Source organism: Sceloporus occidentalis, unplaced genomic scaffold (genome assembly GCF_023333645.1).
Source record: "Sceloporus occidentalis isolate IW3139 unplaced genomic scaffold, rSceOcc1.0.p SCAF_2, whole genome shotgun sequence".
Taxonomy (NCBI): Eukaryota; Metazoa; Chordata; class Lepidosauria; order Squamata; family Phrynosomatidae; genus Sceloporus; species Sceloporus occidentalis.
The window spans coordinates 204,505,171-204,529,091 of record NW_028316982.1 but is presented as its reverse complement, the minus strand read 5'-3'; the positions used below and the strand labels follow the sequence as shown (position 1 = coordinate 204,529,091).

The 23,921-nt window shown below is 40.2% G+C and overlaps 1 protein-coding gene across 2 annotated transcripts in view; it reads left to right on the top strand.

Annotated features, from left to right (window-relative positions):
• Positions 1–23,921, top strand: part of IFNAR2 (interferon alpha and beta receptor subunit 2) — a 42,593-nt gene extending 18,672 nt beyond the window's left edge. The window contains exons 2-11 of one of the 2 annotated variants that reach the window (XM_089512071.1): positions 3,054–3,095; positions 6,729–7,020; positions 7,108–7,222; positions 7,670–7,750; positions 9,216–9,323; positions 13,412–13,563; positions 14,600–14,745; positions 16,171–16,336; positions 16,565–16,683; positions 19,526–23,921. In XM_089512071.1, the coding sequence (XP_089368197.1) occupies positions 7,125–7,222; positions 7,670–7,750; positions 9,216–9,323; positions 13,412–13,563; positions 14,600–14,745; positions 16,171–16,336; positions 16,565–16,683; positions 19,526–20,185 (1,530 nt within the window). In that variant the 5' untranslated portion in view covers positions 3,054–3,095; positions 6,729–7,020; positions 7,108–7,124 and the 3' untranslated portion in view covers positions 20,186–23,921. The remainder of the gene's footprint in view (positions 1–3,053; positions 3,096–6,728; positions 7,021–7,107; positions 7,223–7,669; positions 7,751–9,215; positions 9,324–13,411; positions 13,564–14,599; positions 14,746–16,170; positions 16,337–16,564; positions 16,684–19,525) is intronic. The other variant, XM_089512070.1, reaches the window with a different exon arrangement.

The following is a 23,921-nucleotide window of genomic DNA, read 5'->3' as shown; positions in this document are numbered from 1 at the left end:
TCTGGGGGGGGGGGGGGGAAATCCCGGGGGTGGGGGCAAAACGGCGACGGAGGCAGCCAGGCAGGGGTTTGGGGCTTGGCTTCAGCGAGGCCCCATTCCCTTGCCTGGCTTCCTCCGTTGGCGACAGAGGCAGCCAGGCAGAGGAAAGAGCCTTTCCTCTTTCTCCTCCTCCTCTTCTTCTGCCTCCTTTTCTTCCTCCCCTTCTTCCTCCTCCTCTTCTTCTTCTTTCTCCTCCTCTTCCTCCCCTTCTTCTTCATCTTTTTCCTCCTCTTCTTCTTCCTCCTCTCCTCCTCCTCCTCTTCCTCCCCTTCTTCCTACCCTTCTTCCTCTTCCTTCTTCCTCCTTTTCCTCCTCTTCTTCATCTTCTTCCTCCTCCTCTTCTTCTCCATCTCTTCTTCTACTCCTCCTCTTCCTCCCCTTCTTCCTCCCCTTCTTCCTCTTCCTTCTTCCTCCTTTTCCTCCTCTTCTTCATCTTCTTTCTCCTCTTCTTCTCCATCTCTTCTTCTCCTCCTCCCCTTCTTCCTCCTCCTCTTCTTCTTCTCCTCTTCCTCCTCCTCTGCCTTTTCCACTCTTCCTCCTCTTCAATGCCCAAATATGCTGTTTGGAATGGGGGGGAGGTTAGCCAGAAAGGGAAGTACATTTCTGCCATCTGTCTAGGAACAATGCCAAAATGTCCTCCATTTTGATCATGCCTAAGAAACATGCATTTATATTAACATTTTTTAAAAAATCATCAATTTTTTTGCGTGTCCTCCATTTTTAAAAAAAAATGTGTCCTACATTTGAAAATTTTGTCCTACTTTTGTCCTACATTTGTCCCAGTTTGGAGGTCCAGAATTATGGCAACCCTACCTTAGAAGGAAGGGTTGGATCCAAAAGGTGTATCGGTCAGCTATGCTGCTGACACCTAGGCCAAGCAATGATTCCTCCCTACAGGGCTTGTTCCCCCTATAGTTTTCTTCAGTTATATTTCCGAAATAAAGAAAACATGAGGTAACCAAGAGGGTTTTTTTTTTCAAGGAGGTCGATGAGTTCTGTTTAGTTCCAGTATTTGGAACAAATTCTTCGTATCCAGATTTGTTAATTCCACAACATTTTTTCCATTGTGCCCTAGGCTGTGTCTGCAGTGAAGAAATAATCCAGTTTGACCCTGCTTTAATTACCATGACTCAATGCTTTGGAATTCTGGGATGTGTAGTTTTCTGAGGCACTCTCTATCAGAGAGCTCTGGGGCCACAATAAACTAAAAATCCCAGGATTCCATATCATGGAGCCACAGCTGTTAAAGTGGTATCAGCCTAAATTATTTCTGCTGTGAGGATGCGGCTTCAGTTAATGAATCTCAGAGATTTACTAAATAAGAAAAAAGGAAGGAAGGAAATCAAATACAGTAGATCACGGATGTGAGGGCGATCTGGCTGCGACATCTGTCACCCCATTGATCGCCAGGGTTGATTCGGCTGATCTGGCTGGCTAGGCGGGTGTCCCCTTCCTCCCTCACCGCTCCATGTGCGTCCTTCCCGAAGCTGCAGCTCGGTGGAAGAGGACGACCATCCTAGATAGAAGGAGTGTACCGTTCTTCAGTCAAGGGTATACGATAGCTGCGCTCCCCTGCTAGAACCTCCAAACAAGCTCAAGGTTCATTTTCAGTAGATCTTGCAGGCTTGAAGTCTGCCTAACTCGGTTATATAGTTTGTGTACCTTAGATAACTGCTTTACAGTTCAGATTAAAACCTAGAGTGGTTTCCCTACCTCACCATCATGGCAGCCACAAACCAGTTTAAATGGATTAAATGAGGGAGTCCTGGAGAAGGTCAGAGATAATAGACATTCCCCATCACCCTGGAATATACCACTGTGTCTGAATGTGCCTTCAAGTCACCTCTTGACTTCTGGCAACCCCATGAATTTCATAGGGTTTTTTTAGGCAAGGAATACTCAGAGGTGATCTTGCCAGTTCCTTCCTTTGAAATATAGCCTATAGCACCTGTCGGTCTCCCATTCAAGTACTAACCAGGGCTGATCTTGCTTAGCTTCCAAGATCAGCCAGGATCTGGTGTCTTTAACACTATTCTTCTATTGTAACTGCCATAGTTCTGCCCTGTGCAATCCTGAGATTTTCAATTCAAGGATAGGGATTAAGAATTCTCAGCCAGAGCACTCCAGTGCCTCATGAAACGATAACTCCTAGGATTTCCTAAGATGAAGCTATGGCTTCAAAGGGAATCATAGTGCTATAACTGTGGTAGTGTGAGCAGATCCCCTGATGTGGTCATTTTCCTAGGCTGCATCCACACTGCAGAAATAATCCAGGTTGACACAACTTTAACTGCCAAGGCACAATACTATGGAATCCTGGGATCTGTAGTTTTGTGAGATATTTAGCCTCTTCTGTCCAAGAGCACAGGTGCCACAACAAACTACAAGTCTCAGGATTCCAGAGGATGGAGCCATGGCAGTTAAAGTCATGTCAACCTGGATTATTTCTACAGTGCAGATGTTGCCCAATAACACTTTGTAAAACTATTTTGAAGATTGTCTGAAAAAAACCTCCTGTGTGCATCAACTGAAAAGGCCTTTTTAGTGGCTGCTCCCAATCTCTGTAATTCCCTCCGTAGGGAGGCCAGGATGGATCCATCCCTGCTGTCCTTCCCACAGCAGATAAAGACATTTTTATGCCACCAGGCTTTCGTATGACATGGATGCTGTTGTTTTTTTAAGAGTTTTAAACTTTAAATTGTAATAATGTAATGTTTTTAATTGTTTGAATTGTTTAATTGTTTTTTTAAACTTGTATTTTATATGTTTTATGATGTTTTAACTTGGACTGTTTTAGATTTGTTAGCCGCCTTGAGTCCCTGTACTGGGAGGAAGGTGGGATATAAATAAATATAACAGCAACAACAACCTTTGGAATAATCACCATGAATCTCAAATACTGGGTTATGTTCTATGAGAAATATGTTCCACTCAGTTTCCATAGTATTAATAATGCTAATTTTGTAGATCAGGCTTTTATAGATACTTTTCTAATGCATTGTTTATATTTATAGTGTACATCAGTGTGATAACTTCTGTTTCATGCAGCTTACTTGGTAAGTGATTTTTAAACTGCTTTAAGCTCTTCCTTTCCAAACTGAATCTCTGTTACTGTCACATCTTGAATGCACTACTCCTCAGCAATTGTCTATGCTTGCTTATTGGTTCTGGCAGTTATTGTCCTCAAAAGTAAATTTTCTAAACTGTCTCCATCAGAATAACTTCTGCAGAAGCCCAACAAGTGTTTTTTTTTTAAATATTATTTTTCTTTTAAAAGTGGAGATAAGGAAATGAGTGGTTATCTAATTGAATAAATCAGGATGTCAGCTGTAAAATATCCCACCAGTGGGAGTTATACACTGTATGAAGAAGTGGCACATGTCATTCTCAGTTCTGGTTGGAGAATGCCCTCTCTTTCAAGGTCTGACTGACACTTCATGCTGAAGGGGGAGGGTAGCAAGCCCTCCCAACCTATGCCGGAAGGGTCCTTGGAGCACCCAGCAACAAAGAGAATCCAGAGTCCGACTTTAGCTCAAAATAAGCACACCTTTATTCTCCGTACGGGGTGACAGCTGCCTAAATGGCAATTCCAAGACTGTCACCCCCAATTGTCTTTCTTCAAACCTTTTATACATTCAAAAATGCATAGTTTTAGCAACATCCTTTCTTCAAGTTACCTTTCTTAATAATTTCCAGAACTAGTTCATTGACTAATTCCTGCCTTCCTGCCTTCCTGGCAAGTTTCCACAGTTCTGGTTAATCCTTCACAATCCCATTGTTCCTCTTTATCCCTAGTTTGCTTTAGCCATGTTGTGCTATAATCATTAAACTGCCCAACTGTCTTTTAGACTTTAGGTGTTTGTTCCTCTCAATGCTAGAGGCACATTAAAATGTGACTTTTTATCAGAGCCATTGAGATCTCAATTACATTTCCCAAATCTGTACAGGTCCATAGTTTCATGTTCTTTTAGCATGTGTTCAGACTGTTTGAGTTATTGCTTACTGTTTTAAATTGTTTTATTTGTGCACCACCCTTCTGATACAGGGTTTGATATAAATATATTAATAAATATAAATACATAAATAGGGGCAGACAGCCTTTTTGAAGTGTAAGGGACAAGTAACAAGAGAGAGAACTTAATGCTGGCCTGGCTGGTCAGTATGTCTGTCACATGAGTTGTGAAGCCAAGCAAAGCCTGGTGAAACAAACCATCATAGAAGATTCCACTTCATCTCTACATCTGTACACACTTTCTTGCTGTTGTTGTTATGTACTATAAAGTCGACTTTGACTTATGGTGACCCTTTGAATGAGAGACCTCCAGGTCACAATATTGCTTCCTTGATTAAGTCTATCCATCCGTAATGTGTTCCTCTTGTTCTTTCTCTTTTTGCGCTGCCTTCTATCTTATCAAGCATGTCTTTTCTACTGAATCATGTCTTCTCATGATATGTCTAAAATGTGATAGTCTTAGTTTAATCATATTGGTTTTTAGGGAGAGTTCAGGATTGGCTTGCTCTAAGACACATTTATTTCTCATTTTAGTAATCTATGATATCCAGCACCACATTTCAAAGGAGTTAATTTTCTTCTTATCAGCTTTCTTCAATGTCTTGCTTTCACAACCGTACATAGACATTCAAAAATATGATTGGCATGGACCATCCTAACTTCAATATTCAATAATCTACCTTTATACTTAACAATCTTGTCTAGTTCCTTCATAGCTACTCTTCTAAGTCTTCTTCTGATTTCTCAACTGCAGTGTCCATTCTGATTTAAGGACTGAAATGAGGTATGGAAACTCTTGAACTATTTTATTGTCCTCATTGTCTACTTTAAAACTATGTATATCATCTGTGGTCTTTATTTTTGTTTTCTTAATGTCCACCTGTAACCTTGGACATCTAGCATATTTCATGCCGTATATGGCAAAAGTCTTCATTGTAGAATTTTGGGTATCACTTTGCTCGGATGGGTAATGAGGGACTGGAATGTACAGTGCACTTCCATTATACACAAACGCTGGAAGCTGCGCAGGAAGAAATGGTGCCACCTGCTGGAAAGAGTAATGACACATGCGCCATGCATGCCCACACCATCGAGAGCACAAGCCCCATTAGCTTTAATGGGGCTTGAGATTACGCAGTATTTCCCTTACGCGGGTGTGTCCGGAACGGATCCCCACATAAAGGAAGGGACTACTGTATACTGGGTTTTTCCAGTCTGTGGATCAGTCTTTGGTTTTCCATATTTATGACAGATTTTAGCTAGAACTAAAGTAGATTCTCCCTCTGTAATTTGAAGCAGCTCTATTGGTGTGGTATCTGTTCCAGGTGATTTATTTCTACCAAGTGCTCAGAGTGCAGCTTCAACTTCACTTTCTAACACTGTAGGTTTATCATCAAATTGTTCTTCCTTAAATGAATCTGTCATTCTTTAACCTCTTGTATGTAGTTCTGTAGTGTAGTGTTTCCATCACCTTTTTATTTGTGCTTCATCATGTATTGTGTTCCCCTGCTGGTCCTATAGCATCCCCACTCTTGGTTTAAATTTTCCTCTGATTTCTCAGATCTTATGAAATATGTTCTTCCTTTTTTCTTTTTCTTTTTGACTATTTCTCTTCATTAAGTATTACAATAGTTCTTTTTATACCTGTGCATTAGTTACTGAACAGTTGTATTCAGGGTTCTGAGCCTATTTCTGTCCCCTTTTACTTCTCATTTCACTTTAACTGCTTGAAGAGGTTCATTGGCCATCCTTTGAGGCTTCTGTTTCTTTTTGGCTACAGACAGGGTCTTTTTGCATTCATCCCTGACAATGTCCCTTGGTTCAGTCCTGAATTCTTCTGGTTCCAGTCAGTTAGGCTAAATAGTGCAAATCTATTTTTTACATTATTTTAAACATCTATGAGGATGTTGTGCAGGTTGTATTTTGGCATGATAATTGATTTAGTGTTCTTTAGCTTAATTCTATTTTTTTAATATTAACAATTCATAATCTTTGCCACAATCTGCTGCTGGTCCTGTTTTTCCAGAGAGAATGGAGCTTCTCCATCTTTTGCTTCTGATTATGTGGTTTATTTGATTTCTATACTGACCATTAGTTGATGTCCCTGTATACAGTCATCTCTTCAGTTGCTTAAAGAATGTGTCTGCAATGAACAATTGGCTGGCCTCACAAAATTCAATCTGTCACTCTCCTGTTGCATTTCTTGATTCTAGACCAAATTTCCCTACAATCTTTGATGTTGCTCTGTTTCCTACCTTTGCATTCCAATTGCCTGTGATTAATAACAAGTCCTGTTGTGGTGTATGTTTATAGGTTCCACTGCTTGTTTTACAATGCCTAGTTTCCCTTGATTCATGCTTCTCACATTCCATGTTCCTCCTCCCATCTGGGAGAGACAGGAAAATAATAATAATAATAATAATAATAATAATAATAATAATAATTATTATTATTATTATTATTGTATATGTTATGCATCTCTGGACTTTGCTTTCACCTCTGGGCAGATGAACAGCAGATCGTTCTTTTGGCTTTACTCCAGTTGTGTCATTAGCCACATCCTTACTCGTAGTTGTCCTCTGCTCTTCCCTAGTAGCTCCTTGAGTGTCTTCTGACCTAGAAGTCTCATCTTCTGGCTCTATCTCTTGTTTTATTATTTTGGATTGTCTCCTCATAGAGTTTTCAAGATGGAAGCCTCAGGAGTGGTTTGCCATTGCCTTCTTCTGCACAGTACTAACAAGTGTAAAATATAGTGCCACTGCCATTGTCTCTGAATGATCCTCTGTCAGTGTCACCAATATTGGGGGCTCCAGTATTGCTGCTACTGCCCAATAGCTGTTTGGCACTTTTCATCTGACTCCCTAACAAAAGCCTGTCTGACATAGGAGACTCTACTGCTAGGAATGCACTGCTACCAGCAGCATTGTTTCTTTCCTCACAGAAGCATGCACTCCTATCACCATGGAAAGGTAGTGCCATGATATTTAATCTTCCATAATTTATAAAATTGCACTTCTTGCTAGCATAATAAATGTTCTTTCTTTCACACATAACAGATAAACCAACACTGAAAATGAATCCAAGGGATTTTGAATATATTTTAACATGGGAAACTGGAAATAATACAAGGATGCCAAAATGCTTCAGTGTGATGTATTATGAACGCACAAGGTTTCTATTTTATATCTATATCTAATATATATTCACATTTTGTAAATGGTCATGATGTGATCAATTACATTACTTTAAGTGTATGTGTGTACTTGGCTTCAAACCTCTCATCAGCTTGTGGCAACCCCATAAATTTCATAGGGACTTTTTAGGCAAGGAATATTTAGAGGTGGTTTTGCCAATTCTTTCCTCTATCTACAGCAGGGGATAGTTACTGGTGATCTTCCATTCAGATACTAAGTATAGTTACATATATTTACTTACATTTCTGCCAGAGACCCCTGAATTGTTATGAAGGGCAGGGGGTCGATGTCAGCAGGCAGGTAGCATTGCCCACTTTGCATTATTAATGTTGCCCACTTTTTAGAGATTTTTAGATAAGTTCCTTACAGAAAATATATCAAGCAAATTAATCCTTTGATATACCTTTTCCTCTCTCCATTGTAGAACTCTGAGTTGCCCCATTGAAACAGGGTCAGATTTATCCAAAAAAGGCAAGGGACAAGATCCATCTTCCAGCAAGTCCGGGTAAGTAAGTTATCTGTTAGAAGTTGGTTTTCAAATATATGTAGGTCCTTGGGTTGTTTCCAAGTGAGAACATCCAAATGACAGTTTTTCTTTGTTATCCAATAAATATAGTAGTAGTAGTAGTAGTAGTAGTAGTAGTAGTGGTAGCAACAACAGCATTTTTGCATCAGTGGGGGATAAACATCCTTGAATTCAGACATTAATAGCCTAGCTGTTAAACATCACTGTGCTTCATTATTTTTCTTTTTTGCAACTGGCTTTCATTGTTGAGGATTAAATCAGGCATAATGTCTTAGAAAATGTCAAAACAGTGCGCCCGCACCCCCCGTTCCCCATGTAATGCAAGGGCCTACTGTAATATATTTCATTAAATTCTGTTCTGTGAAGGGGGAAGAGGGTTCACTCCCATTTTCTTAATTCAATCTGAGCTACATTCACATTTCCCAACTTGGTGCCCTACCTCTGTGTTGGATGACAGTTACCCTGTAACCCAACAAGCTGACTTTTAATTGAACCCTTTGGCAGTTAGTTATATTACAGTGCATCTGGAGGGCACCAGATTAAAGGGCACCCTTTCGAGGGTGTAAAGGGAGCTGCTTTTTGAGGCTCCTTTTTGTCCCCTCGAAAGACCACTTTGGGGCTGTAGCATGAGCTTGCTGCAGCCCTGATCTGGCTAGGAAAGGAGCGGTCTGTCAAGCCCCAAAGTTTGCCAGCTATGGAACATTTTATCAGAATATCTCTCTGTATCTCCTTCATGCATACATTGTCAAACTGTGAAGCAGATTCCCAGGGCATTGGGTCTGACACACTTGTGAATCAGTAGTGACACAAGTGTTCAAAGTCTAGGCTATCTCAGGGACCGCCTCCTCCCGTACAATCCTCCCCGCGCTCTCCGGTCCTCTGGGAAGAACTTACTGCAGCCTCTAAAATCTAGGCTTGCGGCGACCTCCCAGAGGGCGTTTTCTGCTGTCGCCCCCAAACTCTGGAACGACCTGCCGGATGAGATCCGTCAGATAACATCATTAGACAGCTTTAAAAAAGCGGTCAAGACGGATCTCTTTTGACACGCCTTTCCAGATTAACCATCCCGGCCCAGGTTCCCTGATTCCCTCATTCCTCCCGTGGCCCCATCTTAGTGATGGTTGAGGATCAACAGAGGGATATCAGGGTTTTTAGTTTTAATTGCTGTTTTTATGCTTGATATTGTGTTTTTAATATGTTATACTGTTTAATATTGTCTTAAGGGGGGAGGGATAAAGTGTTTTTAATTGTTATATTTTATATTTTACTGTTGTCAACCGCCCGGATTGGTTTGCCACAAGGCGGTATATAAATATTATTATTATTATTATTATTATTGGAACAGTCATCAACGAGTACTGGAAAATAAAGGATTATTGCTTGTTGTTCTCTCCTGAGATCTTGCTTCTCTGCCACAGATACTCTCTTCTTTATCGTCTACTAGGTCTCAGCAAAGTGAGGACCCAGATCATCAAGTTCTTCAACCAGGGGAACCACCTGTCTGTCCATCTCTGCCAGAAGGAAGTGTGCAATTGCAAAACAACAAGTACAGGTTTGTGTCAAAAGGCAGTCAAACGTTCAGATCAAAAACAGTCATGAGAAAGAAGGAGGAAGAGCAGCAACACACTATATTTACATAAGAAATTAGTTGCTTGCACTTAGAAGCTATATCCAGGGCTGCTACTCTCATATGCTCTGTTCTTTTCTTTTTCCCACTGTTTCGTTTTCCACTTCCCACTATTACCCAAATGGGTAATAGAAGAGCCAAAAGACAGCACTTTTCCCAATCTGCCTTCTTCTCTACCTTCTTTCATCCATCACAAAGAATTAAAAAGTGGCAGTAGAACTTGGTAACAATATCATTAGCATTAATACATTAGTGCTACCTTGTTACATGCCTTCAAGTTGAAACTGACGTATGGCATCCCTGTCATTAGGGAAGGAGTTCTCAGGTGGTTTGCCATTGCCTTCTTCTGAAATACAGGCTACAGTTCCTGATATTCCTTAATAGTCTCCCATCCAAATACTAACCAGGCCTATTGCTATTTAGCTTCCAAAATCAGACATGGTCTTAACAGTAACAAATTATTTTAAGAACTATAAATCCCAACCAATTAAACGAGTATATGGAGATGTCATACATGCTGAATACACATACAAATACAAATGAAGTTTTCAACACCTCCAAGTAAACAGATGGGAGGGATAACATAGCAAGCCCATTACAAGAGATAAATTGATAAAATAAGACCAAACAGGTTTCAACAACAAGTCTTCGTCAGTGGTCGGAATAGGCTGTTGTTACAGCATAGAAGATATAACAGTATATGTGGATACATCCGGTGAAAGTAAGTAGTTGTTTGTCCAAAATGGACAGTAACCTGGATGTCCCACAGATGAATAAAGCTCCCCAACTTCTGCAGGAGATAGACATTCTTTTACACAAAAAGGGTAATCAAAAGAGTTCAAGGCTTCTATTTCAGATATTTTATCATTCCAAAGCCAGGTTGAAGAATTCATGCAGTTCTAGATCTCTGCAACCTCCACAGGTTTGTTAGGCCCAGGCATTACCATATGGCTACCCATTCCACTATTCTGTCATTGTTGCGATTAGGGGATTGGCTGACCAAAACACACCTAAAAGATGTCTATCGCCACAAGGAATCTTGACTGGAGGGAAACAGGCCACAACTTTATTGAGCAACAGAAAGAGATTTGGCCTGCAAAGCATGAGGTTTGGATCTGTCATCTACCAATCTGCTATTGGTCAATGAACCCAATTGCTTGGTCACGGCCAAGCTTTGAGATGATAAAAGGGGTGTGACCGGTTAATCACCCATTGTTTGCTTATCCACGTTTACACCCCTTGTTACCGGGGGACACTGACTTGATGCCACCCTTGCAATGGCAACACCAGAACCTTCTCAGCACTCCTGGTTCCCCGTTGGACTTACGATCCAGTGCTGTGCAGCCTTGGAAATCATGCCCACCAGATCCACTGAGTGTTGCAGTAGGTTCAGGAATTTGTACACTGGTGAACTATGTCCTCTCACCTGGAGATAGAAATGCTTCAGTATCCTCTAGCCAAACAAAGCTCTCAGTACAATTGCCTCCATGACAGGCTGGGGAGGGTATGTCTAGTCTGTCACAATCAAGGGTCACTGGACAGCTCAGGAGTAATCAGTGCTTTAGAGCTTCTGGCAGTGCATTGTGGGCTTTTGAACTAATTCTGCACAACAGAGCTAACAATGTAGTATTGGACACTTCCACAGCTATACAGTACACAAACAGGGAAATGATGCCTCACATGTTATCCCAGCTAATGGTATCTCTTTGTAACATGCATTCTGAGGGGCATCTGGCCAGTAGTGGTCCACCCTCCAGAGGAGTTGAACCTGCTTGCCAATACATTAAGCAAGTCAACTTCACTCAACTATGAGTGGCAAATTGAGAGGTCAGTAGCACAGTTTTTGTTCAACAGGTGGATGTCCTGCTCTCAACACTGAACAAGAATTCAAAATGCCAATGTTCAGAAGCCATGGATGCTGGAGGTATCCATTGTCAAACAATCCAGGATCAATCCAAACAGAACAGACTCCAAACAGTTGCAGTAGCAAAGTTGTTGAACAATCCAAGAGTCATAAATCCAGTACTTACAAGAGCTGACTCAGGCCATCCAGAGGTAAACTGAAAATTGTTTCCAGCAGTTTGACTAAAGGAAAGTCCCTGCTTATAAAGGCAGAGACCTGATTCCAAGTAGTATTTAGGGAGTGGATTTTGCAGTTGTTTTGTCAGTTCTCACTGTCACCTGGAATGCAGTCTTTTGTTCCATCTGTAGGGGATGGTCTGAGCCAGACACAAAAGTCTCTGCCTTTCTCAGGGGCTGAGGGACCTCTTCTTCATCTCTCCTTCCTGTTCTGAATCTTGCTGAACTGAAGGTCTTGATAAGTCAGAGGAACAGATTTGCCATCCAGGTGTACAGATGTTAAGACTAACTGTGTAGACAATACATCTCACCAGGCATTCCTGCACAAGGTTCAGCAGATATTGAAGGCTGTCCACAAGTTTTCCACTAACCTTTCTTATCACTTGAAGAGTTTGTTTTTGTAACTTCTTGGAGCCAGCATACAATACAATGTGAACATTCACCTTGCTACAGGTACTTTCCTTCTTGACACACTTGGAAGAGGAGAATCAGCATGACAAAGGGATCTTGCAGTTTTCAATACTGAAATAAAGAAGTTGGTAGCATGAGCTTTCATATACTTGACCCTTCTTCCTTAGATGCACACTTAGCAAGAGCAAGTACATTTCTGTACCGCTTATCAGTGCACTTAAGCACTCCCTAAGCAGTTTACAGTGTGTAAATTAATTGTAAGTTAATCACTTAGACACAACAAGCAAGAGAGATTTGTGGTTTCCAGTATGACAGACCATGCATGAGATTGCACTAGGACAAGGTGGTTTTACAACCTGACATATCCTTTTTTCCTAAGGTAACATCGTATTTTCACCTGTTTTAGAAGATTAACCTGCCAGTCCTCTGGCTCCACATTCTGACACAGGTGAAATTACATTCTCTGTAATGATGGATCTAAGAAAGATACTGTAGTCTCATTGCAAAGGTTTTATGAAGACAGTGGCATTCCTAGGGTTTGTGTCACCTGGTGCAGTAACTCATGGTGTCACCCTCCCCATTGACCTCCTCCTGTTTCACACCATACAGAATCTTTAGCAATGCTTTTTACGCTGCTGTTACTCATAAATCGTAATTCCCATATACCATTGAGTGTAATGCTACTAGTTGTGACATAAATAACTAGCAGAATTAAAATTATACCTTCAAATTACAATATCATATGCACAACCTAAATGCATTAACATATGCATAGTGAATATTTGATTAAAATGTGATGTTTTAAAAGAAAATGTAAAAATAATATTTTAATTCAATTTTTTAAAATTTGAAATTTTAATTTAAAAAACCCTGAGGCCTCAGCTTTCTTCTCCCACTGAGCTTCACCCCACTCCCACCATCTTTTAAAGTATTTAAAAGGTAAGCAAATGAATACCACAGCCCATTTTTGCCAAAAAGTAATGGTGTCATGCCCCTTAGAGTGTCACCTGGTGAGGTCTGCATCCCCCTAGTGATGCCACTGCATGAAGAAGCACAGAGGTTGCTTACCTGGAACTGTGGTTCTTTGAGTGGTCAACTATGAACTCACACAAACCTACTCACCTTGCCACTGTGTGTCCTTTTCATTTCTGCTGCCATGGAGCTTCAGTGGTCTAGGAACTGAGAGGAAATAGCAGAAGCAGCACCAGACATGCACACTGGGAAGGGCAGGGCTATCACAAAACTCTTTAGAAGCTTTGGTATGTTCCAAAACTCTGTTGTGCACGTGCAGAAATGTCCCTATTGTGTGAGTTCACATATGGTCAATTGAAGAGACACAATTACAGGTAAGCAACTGTTCTTAATGTACCATTCTCTAACTTATTAAATAGGTGTGTTGTAATTGAAACTAACCGATAGGATTCCAGATTGTAGTCACACTAGTTGCCACTTTAGATCCAGTTGGAAAATATTTGTGCATTCTTTCTCATTTCCATTTAATTTTTTCTAAAATTATTCCCCAGAACTGTCATGGAATGTTCCAATATCACAAGATCATTCTGCAACCTAACAAAAGAATTTTCAGACCCTTGCAAGACATACATAATTTTAGTGGAGCAGGTCACAGAAAATGGAGTACGTTCATCAACGTCGTCGTTCAATCCATACTTGGACAGTGAGTATGTGTTTTTTTCTAATTATGTTTGAAGTGCTTGATTGGTTGCAAGCCTTCTGTATAAATATCCTCCCTAGTATTCTCTACCTGGTGTTGTCCTATGATGGGAGTTGTCCAAACCTTCTGGAGGGCAGCAGGTTGAGGAAGGCTGTCCTACCATTAAAAGTTGGATAGTAATTTCAAGATGTAACATATCAGTATCATTTAAGAGTAGTTAGTGTTTGAAGTATTTAATTCAGAAATAAACAACATTCATGCATCCAGGAGCTATTTCCCCTCCTCTGGAACCACTTGGGGCTGCCTCAACCTGCCACTGCTGATTTTGCTGCTGAAATTTGGCAGTGTAGTGACAGTGGCTGACCATTTTTCATTTAAACAGTGCTTAATCTCCCTATGTACCCTGTTTGTAGGCAGACATGTGTTTCCAGAAGTCTCTCCTAGAAGTGCAGTTCTACTTGTAAACAAGATGCATGGAGATTGTACACCCTATTTAAATGAAAAATTATTCTTTTAAAATAAAAACACCACTTTTATCACACCACGCTACTGAACTGGAGCATGTACTGCCCACCCCTTATGCAATTTATTTGAATATTTTTATTGGAGTCAGCACAGTTTATGTTTATCTCTAATCCTTTTCCTTCTGCTTAAAGGAGTGGCAATAGAGACTATACATCTACCTTTTTTTAAAAAAATAGACTAGACGTTAAAGTCAGCACACAAAACCTAGTGTTAGATTCAGTGTTGGCCTTCAGAATCAGAATTTAGTGGAATTAATGTAGTGAATTTAATGAGGATTAAAGCAAGACAAGCACCAAAGGTAAAAGAAGTAAATATTTACACTTGAATCTTCAGTATATATATTTGGAAGTAAGTCATTCCAATGAATTAATTTCATTTAAAATCCTATGTTCAAATTAGCTGTGCTTTGGTTGGTTAATTCATACACTTGACTTACAAAAATATAAGCCAGAAAAGTTTATGTTAGCAAATGTCATTGATATATATTTTTTTATTAAATTTATTTGATCAACAGCATGCCTGAGCGAGCCTGAGTTTAATATTTCAGCTTGTCCAAACTGTGTAAATGTGACAGTGAAACTTTCATCATCCTCATTACTGAACGTGTACAAAGACATTAAATATACAGTCACGGCATCAACGGCAGGTTTGCCAGACAAGGTCAGTAGTTACAGTATTAACAGGAAATTCTTAGAAAAAAATCAAAGCAAATATACTTAATCATGAAAGTGTTAATTCTTCTGCTCTAGTATCTTCTACTTTAGGATGATACTACTCCCTGATGCAGATTTCTTTTAATGTTCTAATGCAAGGCTTGGGGTCTAGAGGATTTATGTCAATGCACAAATTACAAAAATTTAGCCAAAGAATAGTAACATTGACATTATTATTATCATTGTGTTGAACTAAGACTTTCTCATACTGAGACTTCCTCATTGAAATCAGTGCGGAATAAATTAGTCATGACAGACAACTCAACATTATTGAGGTAGAAATGACTGATAGTGAGCAAGGTTGATCAATATATTCCTCCAAACTCTGGAAGGATCCATTGGATTAAAATAGTTATAATAATATAGCAAACCTATTCCAGTTTGTTGTTTTTTTTAGTGCCTTCAAGTAGTTTCCAACTTACAGCAAGCCTATCACAGTTTTTTTTTTTTTTTTGGGGGGGGTTTGCAAGATTTATTCAGAGCAGGGTTGTTTGTGCCTTTCTCTGAGGCTGAGAGAATGTGACTTTCCCAAAGTCACCCACCGGGTTTCCATGCCCAAGCAGGGATTTGAACTCTGTTATGCAGAGTTGTAGACTAACACTGAAATCACTCCACCATGCAGAGGCTCTCCTGCTCCTGTGCCAGTATCTATTAAGAAATGAGCATTCCAACATCTGTACCAGCAGAATATCAGAAACAACTATGGCCTTGTCTGCACTGGCCATAATACTCCAGGGCAACCCAGAGTATCTTGGCCCCACAGGAGCTCCATTCTGTCTCCTCTTCTATGCCACCATGGCTGTTTGCACAGGCATCCCACCAAGCCACCTGGCATATCTGCTCTGAATTTCTCATTCCTAAAAACCTCCCTGACCAATTATATATTAAAAGCCTGCGTGAAGAAAAACATATTTCCCAACTGGCAAAAGGAAAGTAAGGAGGGGGCCAGCCTAGCCTCGCCTGGAAGAGTGTTCCAGAAGGTGGGAGCAGCCTTGTCAAAGGCTCTCTCTTGTGTCCTCACAGGATGGTGGTCAGACCAAGATAAAGCCTTCCCCTGTAGATCGCAGAATCCTTGCTGGTTGATATTGGGAGATATGGTCTTTTAGAAGTCTAAATAGAGCACACACCAAGCTAAACTATTTGGAGGATTCTAGAAGTTTCAGTCCACAAAATGACTTTTTTACAAGCTCTGGACTAGTATTGCTTTCCCCTTCATTAAAGACAGATTTCTCAAACTAAGAGAGGGCATTGATGTCTTGGCTAGGTGAAACTCCTGTTCACACCACTACATCTCACATGCTCTCAGATTAGCATTATAGTCTGTTTACAGAACATTTAGCAATTGCTAAACAGAACTATTTGTCTCTTACAGCAAGATAACAATACAACCAGACAACAGAGTTTCTATGCTGTTATGGGAAACTTGCTTCCAAACAGAAATTATTGCCTTACTGTAGATGTGTGTACAACTGTAGCTACCAAACAGTGCACTCCATCTTCACCAAAATGTATCATCACCAGCTCCAAGAATAAATCAGGTACTGTGAGTTATGATGGGAGTAAATGGAAGTTAATGGGAGCTTGATTTGCCTTTTATTTTGTTGGGAAAGCCAAGCAATGATCTATATCGGGCAACAAAAGCTCTGTTTTTTTTTTCTTTTTTTTTTTTGCATTTTCATATTTAGTGCTCTCTGCATCTGACAAAGCCATGATACTCGGCAGTAACTCCCAAATGCCATGTTGTTTAATATCTTTTTATTTTGCAGATCATATTACAACTGCAGCTTTGACTGGGGTCTTTATGCCATTATTAGTGGTACTGGTTTTGTTTGTCCTCTATGAGGTCGGTCTTATCTGCTTAAAGACAGATTGGCCTAATGTCTTGGTATGTATTCTTGGAAAAGATTATGTCCAACGCTTTTCATTAAGTATACATTGCTCAACTGTTTAAAAAAAGATTTTGTATCTTTATACGCAGGTTTTTCTCTGTGTTGGTGGAACAGGCATACCCAAAAGAAAAAGATATCTCTACTGTACTGCCTGAATAATTATGTTAGCTCAGTCCCTTGGGCCTTCCAAGAAGTGCTTTAACTTTTTTCTTAGGTCACCTAGGTGGGTTATAGACCGCCATGAAAGTACGCGCAGAGCGCGTACTAGGGTTAGGGAGGTGCGGTGCTTCCACACCTCCCTAACCCTAATACGCGCTCTGCGCGTAAAAAATGACGGCGGCCGTTCCAGACGGCCACCGTCATGAAGACGTCACGGCCGCGCCGCCTCTATACGGGGCGGCGTGGACGTGACATCCTCGCTCTGCGCCAGGGCGCCTAAGGCGCCCTTTGTGCGAACCAGGAAGGAGCTCCGTTTCGGAGCTCCTTCCTGGTTTGCGACGCCGCTTTGCTTCGCTGGGCGCAGCCTTCAGACGGCTGCGCCCAGCGAAGCAAGGGAGAAAGGGGCCAAGCAGCCCCTTTCTCCCCCTCCCCGCCGCTGCGGGGTGTCCTTGGGGCTTGAAGCCCCAAGGACACCCCTTTTCAGGCTGCGGGGAAGCAGCGTTTTGCCGCTTCCCTGCAACCTGAAAAGCGGCGGATCGGGGCCTCAGCAGCTGCCGTTCTGGCAGCTGAGGCCCCGATACACCGGGGAAAGGGGCGGGTACAGCCCGCCCCAAATAGGCGGTCTGTAACCCGCCCTAGAGACTTTCTAGGGAGGACAAACCATGTCTGCCCTATCCAATGTGGACAGCAGCTCTCTCCATTTGAGCCATCTTCCCATCTTTGTCTTGACAAGTTACTCTTTTGATCTATTCCCAAATCTCCATGATATTCTCGAATTGTATCCCACAAAAGTAACCTTTCCAAGCTCTAAGAAAAGCAGCAGAAACAAAACAAAGAAGCCCCACAGAAAAACTCATCCTTATTCCCTTGATGGAAAGCATTCATTTTTAAACAATGTAATTGATTGACATTTAGGATTTATATTCACTTCATTTTGTATCTTTTCCATTATTAACTAAATCAGTACAGTATGGCATGTTGTATCTCTGCTTTTGTTTTAAACAACTTTTTCTACTGTTAGATGAGTAAACATGCAGGTGTGCTTCTGAATGCAAGCTTGAATTTTGGTGAGGGGCTATAATTCAGTAATAGATTACCCCCTTTGCACTGAAAGGCCACAGGTTCAATCCCTGGCATCTCCTTTTTAAATAAAAAAAGGGGGGGAAATGGAAAGGTGGATGAACTTCCTATAACTTAGACCTGGCCTTTAGAGTTGCTACCAGTCAGATGGAGAATAGTCTGATCTGGTATATAGCAAGCAACTTTGTGTCCTCCTGTTGTAACATGGTGAATAAGCTGTGTAGTTTTAAATCATTGTAATATAGGCATACCTCAATTTACAAATCTGCTAGTAGTGAAATTCCATTTTACAAAGCCTTTTTGTGACCCTCTAGCTCACTCTTTCCCTTCTTGTGCCTGTACTGCAGCCGCTCACTCAAAACCATAAGGTTGCGAGTTCAATGCCAGCAAAAGGGCTCAAGCTTGACTCAGGCTTGTAATCTTCCGAGGTCACTAAAATGAGTACCCAGATTGTTGGGGGCAATTAGCTGACAGTTGTAAACCGCTTAGACACTGTTAGTTCAGTATGAAGCAGTATATAAATGAAGCTGTTTGTTTTGTTTGTGCTCTGTCTAGCTGGAATTGCACCATCAGCACTGGGAGGATGGTAAAGGAGGGCTGGAGAAACACAGATGTTCAGTATTGGGTTGCAGCAACATGTCTATAGTAAACAATGCTGCAATAAAGCTTGAACTGAGAAAGAATGGGATTGTGCTCTAGCCAGTCTTACTGTAGCTGTGGGTACCTGCCTACAACAGGCAGTGTAAACAACAGGTTTCTCCAGAATCCCTTACGAAGCATGCATAAAATGCAGAATGGGAAGAGCAGATACGCCAACCTTATCAACTCCCCTCTCCTTATTTTTTTTAAGCATAGATCTATACATTTGGTCTTCTATGTTTGGTCACCAAAACAGAAATCATAATAATATTGGAGACTGATGAAAGAAAAAACTGTCTCTGGATGCATTACAGAGGCATTTCAAGTGGTCTTTAGAAGGTTTAAAATATTTTTGTTTACCTACACAAGGTGCAATTGACCTGGTTGTTGATTTCCCATGTGTGTATTATTAATTTTGAATACAAAGTGTGCAGAAACATGTTGAATTGCTTTTCTTTTTTGTGGTGTATCATGTAAGAATCCATTCCTATTCTTTCCACGTTCTTTCTGCCCCAGTACCAATTTTTACATTAAAGTGATAATGCCCTGAAACACATCTACTTCATTAACTGAGGCACAACTATACTCATGTTCAGACCGGTGTATTAGCTATCCAGCCTCAAGATAATGAAACGGGGGTTAACAAAATGAGGAAGAAAGAATTCTAAATTCTCAGGGTTTTCTCAAAAAAGGATTTCTCAATAAAGTCTCCCATTTTGAAGATGCCAAAATTACAAATGTGTGTTACTGAAAGCTGTGAGAATGCATGTTTTTATGGGTTCCATATTTAAAACCAAGCAAGCTATTGACATCAAATGTGAGGTATTCATTGTCATCTTTAAAACAGACCAGTGCTGTTTTGGAAGCATTGATTTTATTATTATTATTATTATTATTATTATTATTATTATTGCTTGTTTTTTTGTAAATTTCCAAGTTACTTTATTTTCCTCCCTCCAGGAAATCATCCCCAAACTGGCTTATTCTGTCTTTGATTCAGTTCCTGAAGAAGTGCACACTGTCAAAGTCACAGAAAAGAGTAAAAAAAAAGTATGGCACTATGATGATGATGATTATGTTGATGATGACAATGACAGTGGAAGTGATGTTGAAAATAATGGTTTCTATACTGTCCGTAAGATTTTTAAAAACAGTTCCACTGTAGATACGATGGAGGACCTGTCTATAGATTGCTCATCTTCTGCAAATGAAACAGTTGAGCCTGGAACTCCTGAAGCAGAAAGCTTTCAGAATGAGATTAATGAAGGCGAAAGTGGAACAACAAACCAATTTTTTAATCATTCTTCTGAAGTGAATTCCACAAATGAACCAGAGCTGAAGCCCAGCAGCTGTTTAAATGTGAACTTAAATACTGTAAAGCTAGGAATATCTGTTGACACTTTGGATGTTCCTGCAACTCTAGATCCTGACCAAGAGGATTCAGCAAACTTGAAAGAAGCATGCATTAATGATGATTCTGAATCAATCCATTTCACTGACATCCCAAATGTGCAGAGTGTCCATAGCCTCTTGTGCGCATGGCAAAATTCTAGTGGGTCTAGTGAAGAAAGTGAGTCATCTGATTCAGAAACAGTTAATGTTGGCTATATGGGAAGATGAAAGCAATGGAGATACACATTACCACTTCATAATGCTCTGATCAATGTGCCAGATTATTTCCAATATGTTAAAGAACTAAGTAGTATGTATTGTGTAATGGAATCAATATTATTCATATATACACATATATGCAACACTGTCCTGAATCGTAATCGAATCAACATATACCATTTCTGTGAGCTACAGACTAAACAACTTTAAGTACAAAAAGAATCACCATTTTCTTTGAAATTTGAATAGTAAGAAAGGAAGGTTCCAGTATTTTCATATCCTGTCATGTTGCTAAAGTGTAGTTTTAAATTAAAACCTTCTTTGAGGCTAAGCTCTCAGTCACCTTTGGGTATAGTTGATTGCCAGTTCCACTTGACTGTCAGACACTGTTAGATAGACTGGGGCTGCTTCCACACTGCAGAATTAATGCAATTTGACACCACTTTAATTATCATGGCTCGATGCTATAGAATCCTGGGATTGTCGTTTGTTGTGGCACTGGAACGCTCTGACAGAAAAGTATAAATATCTCACAAAACTGTAAGTTCCAGATTTCCGACTATAGTGTCTATGCTGGCTAGGGGATATAGCCAAAAGTAACTTTTTCAAGGTCTGAATTGCTTTAGAATGGCTTCATTGTGGTTTTGCCAGTCATAGACAGAGATCTTTGAAACATGGAGGGTGCTATGTTTTTGTTTATATCTCAGTTTATTTGGGAGACTGTTACATCTCTGTTACAATACATGAGGGCTATTAGTGTAATTCAGTACTCCTAGGCTGCTGCTTCTATTTCATATGTATGTTTTTTCTTCAGTCAAAACAAAGCAATCTTCTACTTCATGGTCTCATGTCACTGAGAACTACCTGGCTCTTTGTGATCCTTTGGACCACAAACCATCCCATCAGCTGAAGATGAACTACAACTTCCATCAGGTCTCACCAGTGGCCAAGCCGATTCCAGCTGTTCAGCAACATCTGGAGGGCCACCGGTTCCCTGTCCCCATCTTTAGTTTTTTGTAATGTGGTAGGAGAGAAGACAAAAAATAAACTAAAGAGACTTTAACTCTTTCTTTCCAACTTGGAATAAGCTCTGATCTCTTTTTCATTCTAGAGAAGTCTTATATAAAAGATCTACTTTATTCTACTATATACAGCTCCAAAACTATCCAACACAACTCCAATAAAACAATACTCCTCACTACTACTATCCACTGCTACTACCCACAAAATACATTAGGAATCATAGCCATTATTATAGTCCTTGGATAATACCACCCACTCTTGTCAGTATCCACCCAGTGGGCGTGTACATCCACTCTCATTGGTTCTCTTGTTTCTACCCAGAATTAATGATTTCATCATCTCAGCCTTGACCACTTAACAATTCTCAGGTGTGTTCAATTATCCACTTTGCATTTCTGTCCTTGGCATTCAGGACTTGTTAATTCCATTACCTTCTACACCTGTGTGGCTCTTAATTGCTTCTGCTGAGTCATCCTGACTCTCACATACATGTTTTATTTCATTCACTGTATATCCCATGTTGCTTTTTCTTTAACAATATTTACTATTATACTCACATTGAGTTACAAAGAGTAATGAGTCTTTTTTGCAAAGAGTCTTTCTTGCTTCCCCAGTTAAAATACTACCTTAAACTTCTTGTTCTGGGTACAGTTGTTTTCTTACATTTTACTGTGGGAAAGTGGCTTTTACATCAAAGAGGAACGTGCTTCCTTGCAACCTTAGAAGTGATTTCTGAACAAACATTTTGAAAAACCACTTCCTTGGGAATGGATTTGCTGCTTAGCAGGAGTTCCAGACTGCTGCCTTGATTAGTTCTTCCCAGTTTGTTATGTGCCTTCAAGTAATTTCCAATTTATGGCAACCTTAAGGCAAACCTGTCATAGGATTTTCTTGGCTAGATTTACAAGATTACCACATGAGGCTTTTAAATTGAAATTAAAGCTGGAGAATAGTGTCTTTGGCCACATTTACCACATGACATTGTTTCTATCCTTAATGCATTGGTAAAGTGCCCCTTTTAATTGACAGGAAAACCTGTCAATAAGCTCCCAATATCACGGCTTTTCCATTAGTACTCTGATGCGATACATTCTTTTTGCTGCCTTTCCAATATTGGGAAGGCATGTGGTGACAGTCGGATTATTCGCTCTCTCTTTTCCTCCCCCTCGCTATTCCCAAGCAGGCTGTTTATCTTTTTTTCTTTTTAAATTTTTTAATTAAATCACGTTACCATAACTTTGTAATTGCATTAAAAATTAAAATTTTTAAAAATGAAAATCATATTGGACAGGGAATAGGGCAGTAAGGTGGAGTTAAGGAGGACACATGGAAGAGAGTGTGGGGAACTATCAATCACCAAAATAGCACCTTCCTGCTATTCCAGAGAAGTGTGATAATGAATAATCCCAAACTAGGTATATTTTTGTTTCCTTAAATAACGCAGTTGCAGCAAGACTAGTGGCTCATGTGATAATGTCCTTATCCAAAGAGGGTTTGCCCTTGCCTGCTTCTGAGGCTGGGAGGGTGTGATTTGCCCAAGATTACCCATGGATTTCCATGGCCAAGTGGGGATTTGAATCCTGGTCTCCAGATTCTTAGTCCAACACTTAAACCACTATACCATGCTGGCTCTCAGTCCATTCCAGGCACCACAAGAAGTCCTCCACATGTTTCTGCTTAAGAAGGAGCAAATTATGTCAGGAGATTTTTGAACATATATATACAGTGGAACCTGTTACAGTTACCTCAGCATTACTTGTATTTTCTTTGCAGCTATTATTGTTTTGTTACCGCGTTCCTTCAAGTTGTTCCCAACTTATGACAATTATAAGGCTGTATAGCAATGTATGTGCTTTAAGGTGCATTACACTGACACTCAAATAGATCTAACAGCTAGATCTGTTTCACTTGCTCTCTGTGGGCGTTTTGTCTAGCTTTTTTCTTGTTGTGTGCCTTCAAGTCATTTCTGACTTACGGCAACCCTAAAATGAGCCTATCACACGGGATTTTCTTGGCAAGTTTGTTCAGAGGAGGGTTTGCCATTGTCTAGCTAGTGGAATGGTCCTTGTCCTCTTCTGGAGAGGACTTGCATTTTTGGAGCATGTCTTCAATTCAGAATTGTCAGTGGAAATCTAGGTGGTTCAGAATGCATTTTGTCAACTTTGGGTTTCTTGGCTTGAGAGAGCCTTGCTGCCATTACCCATGCTTATGTTTACATCTGTGAATTTCATTTAGTCCAGAATAGTAGTACAGTGGACCCTTGGTATCCACTGGGGTTTGGATCCAGGCCCCACTGTGGATACCAAAATCTGTCAATGCTCAAGTCCCATTAAATGCAATGGCAGAGTAAAATGGTGTCCCTTATATAAAATGGCAAAATCAAGATTTGCTTATTGGAGTTTATATATTTTTGAATATTTTTCAGCCATGGAGGGTTGAATCTGTGGATAAAAAAAATCCATGGATATGGAGGGCTGAGTGTACAAGATAGTTTAGCTGGGAACGGATGTTTTCATGACATTATGCCAGTACTTAGTCTGGCTTTTTAACGTGTGAAGACCTGACTTCCTTAATTGTATAACTTAAACTTCTATTACATGTTTTATACTGTATTTTTTATTGTTGATCTTTTGTTTTAACCACTTTTTATGTATACCGTCAGGGAATTTCAGTTATGGAATAACAAAGAAACACCATAAATAAATTATTTTATAAATAGTGA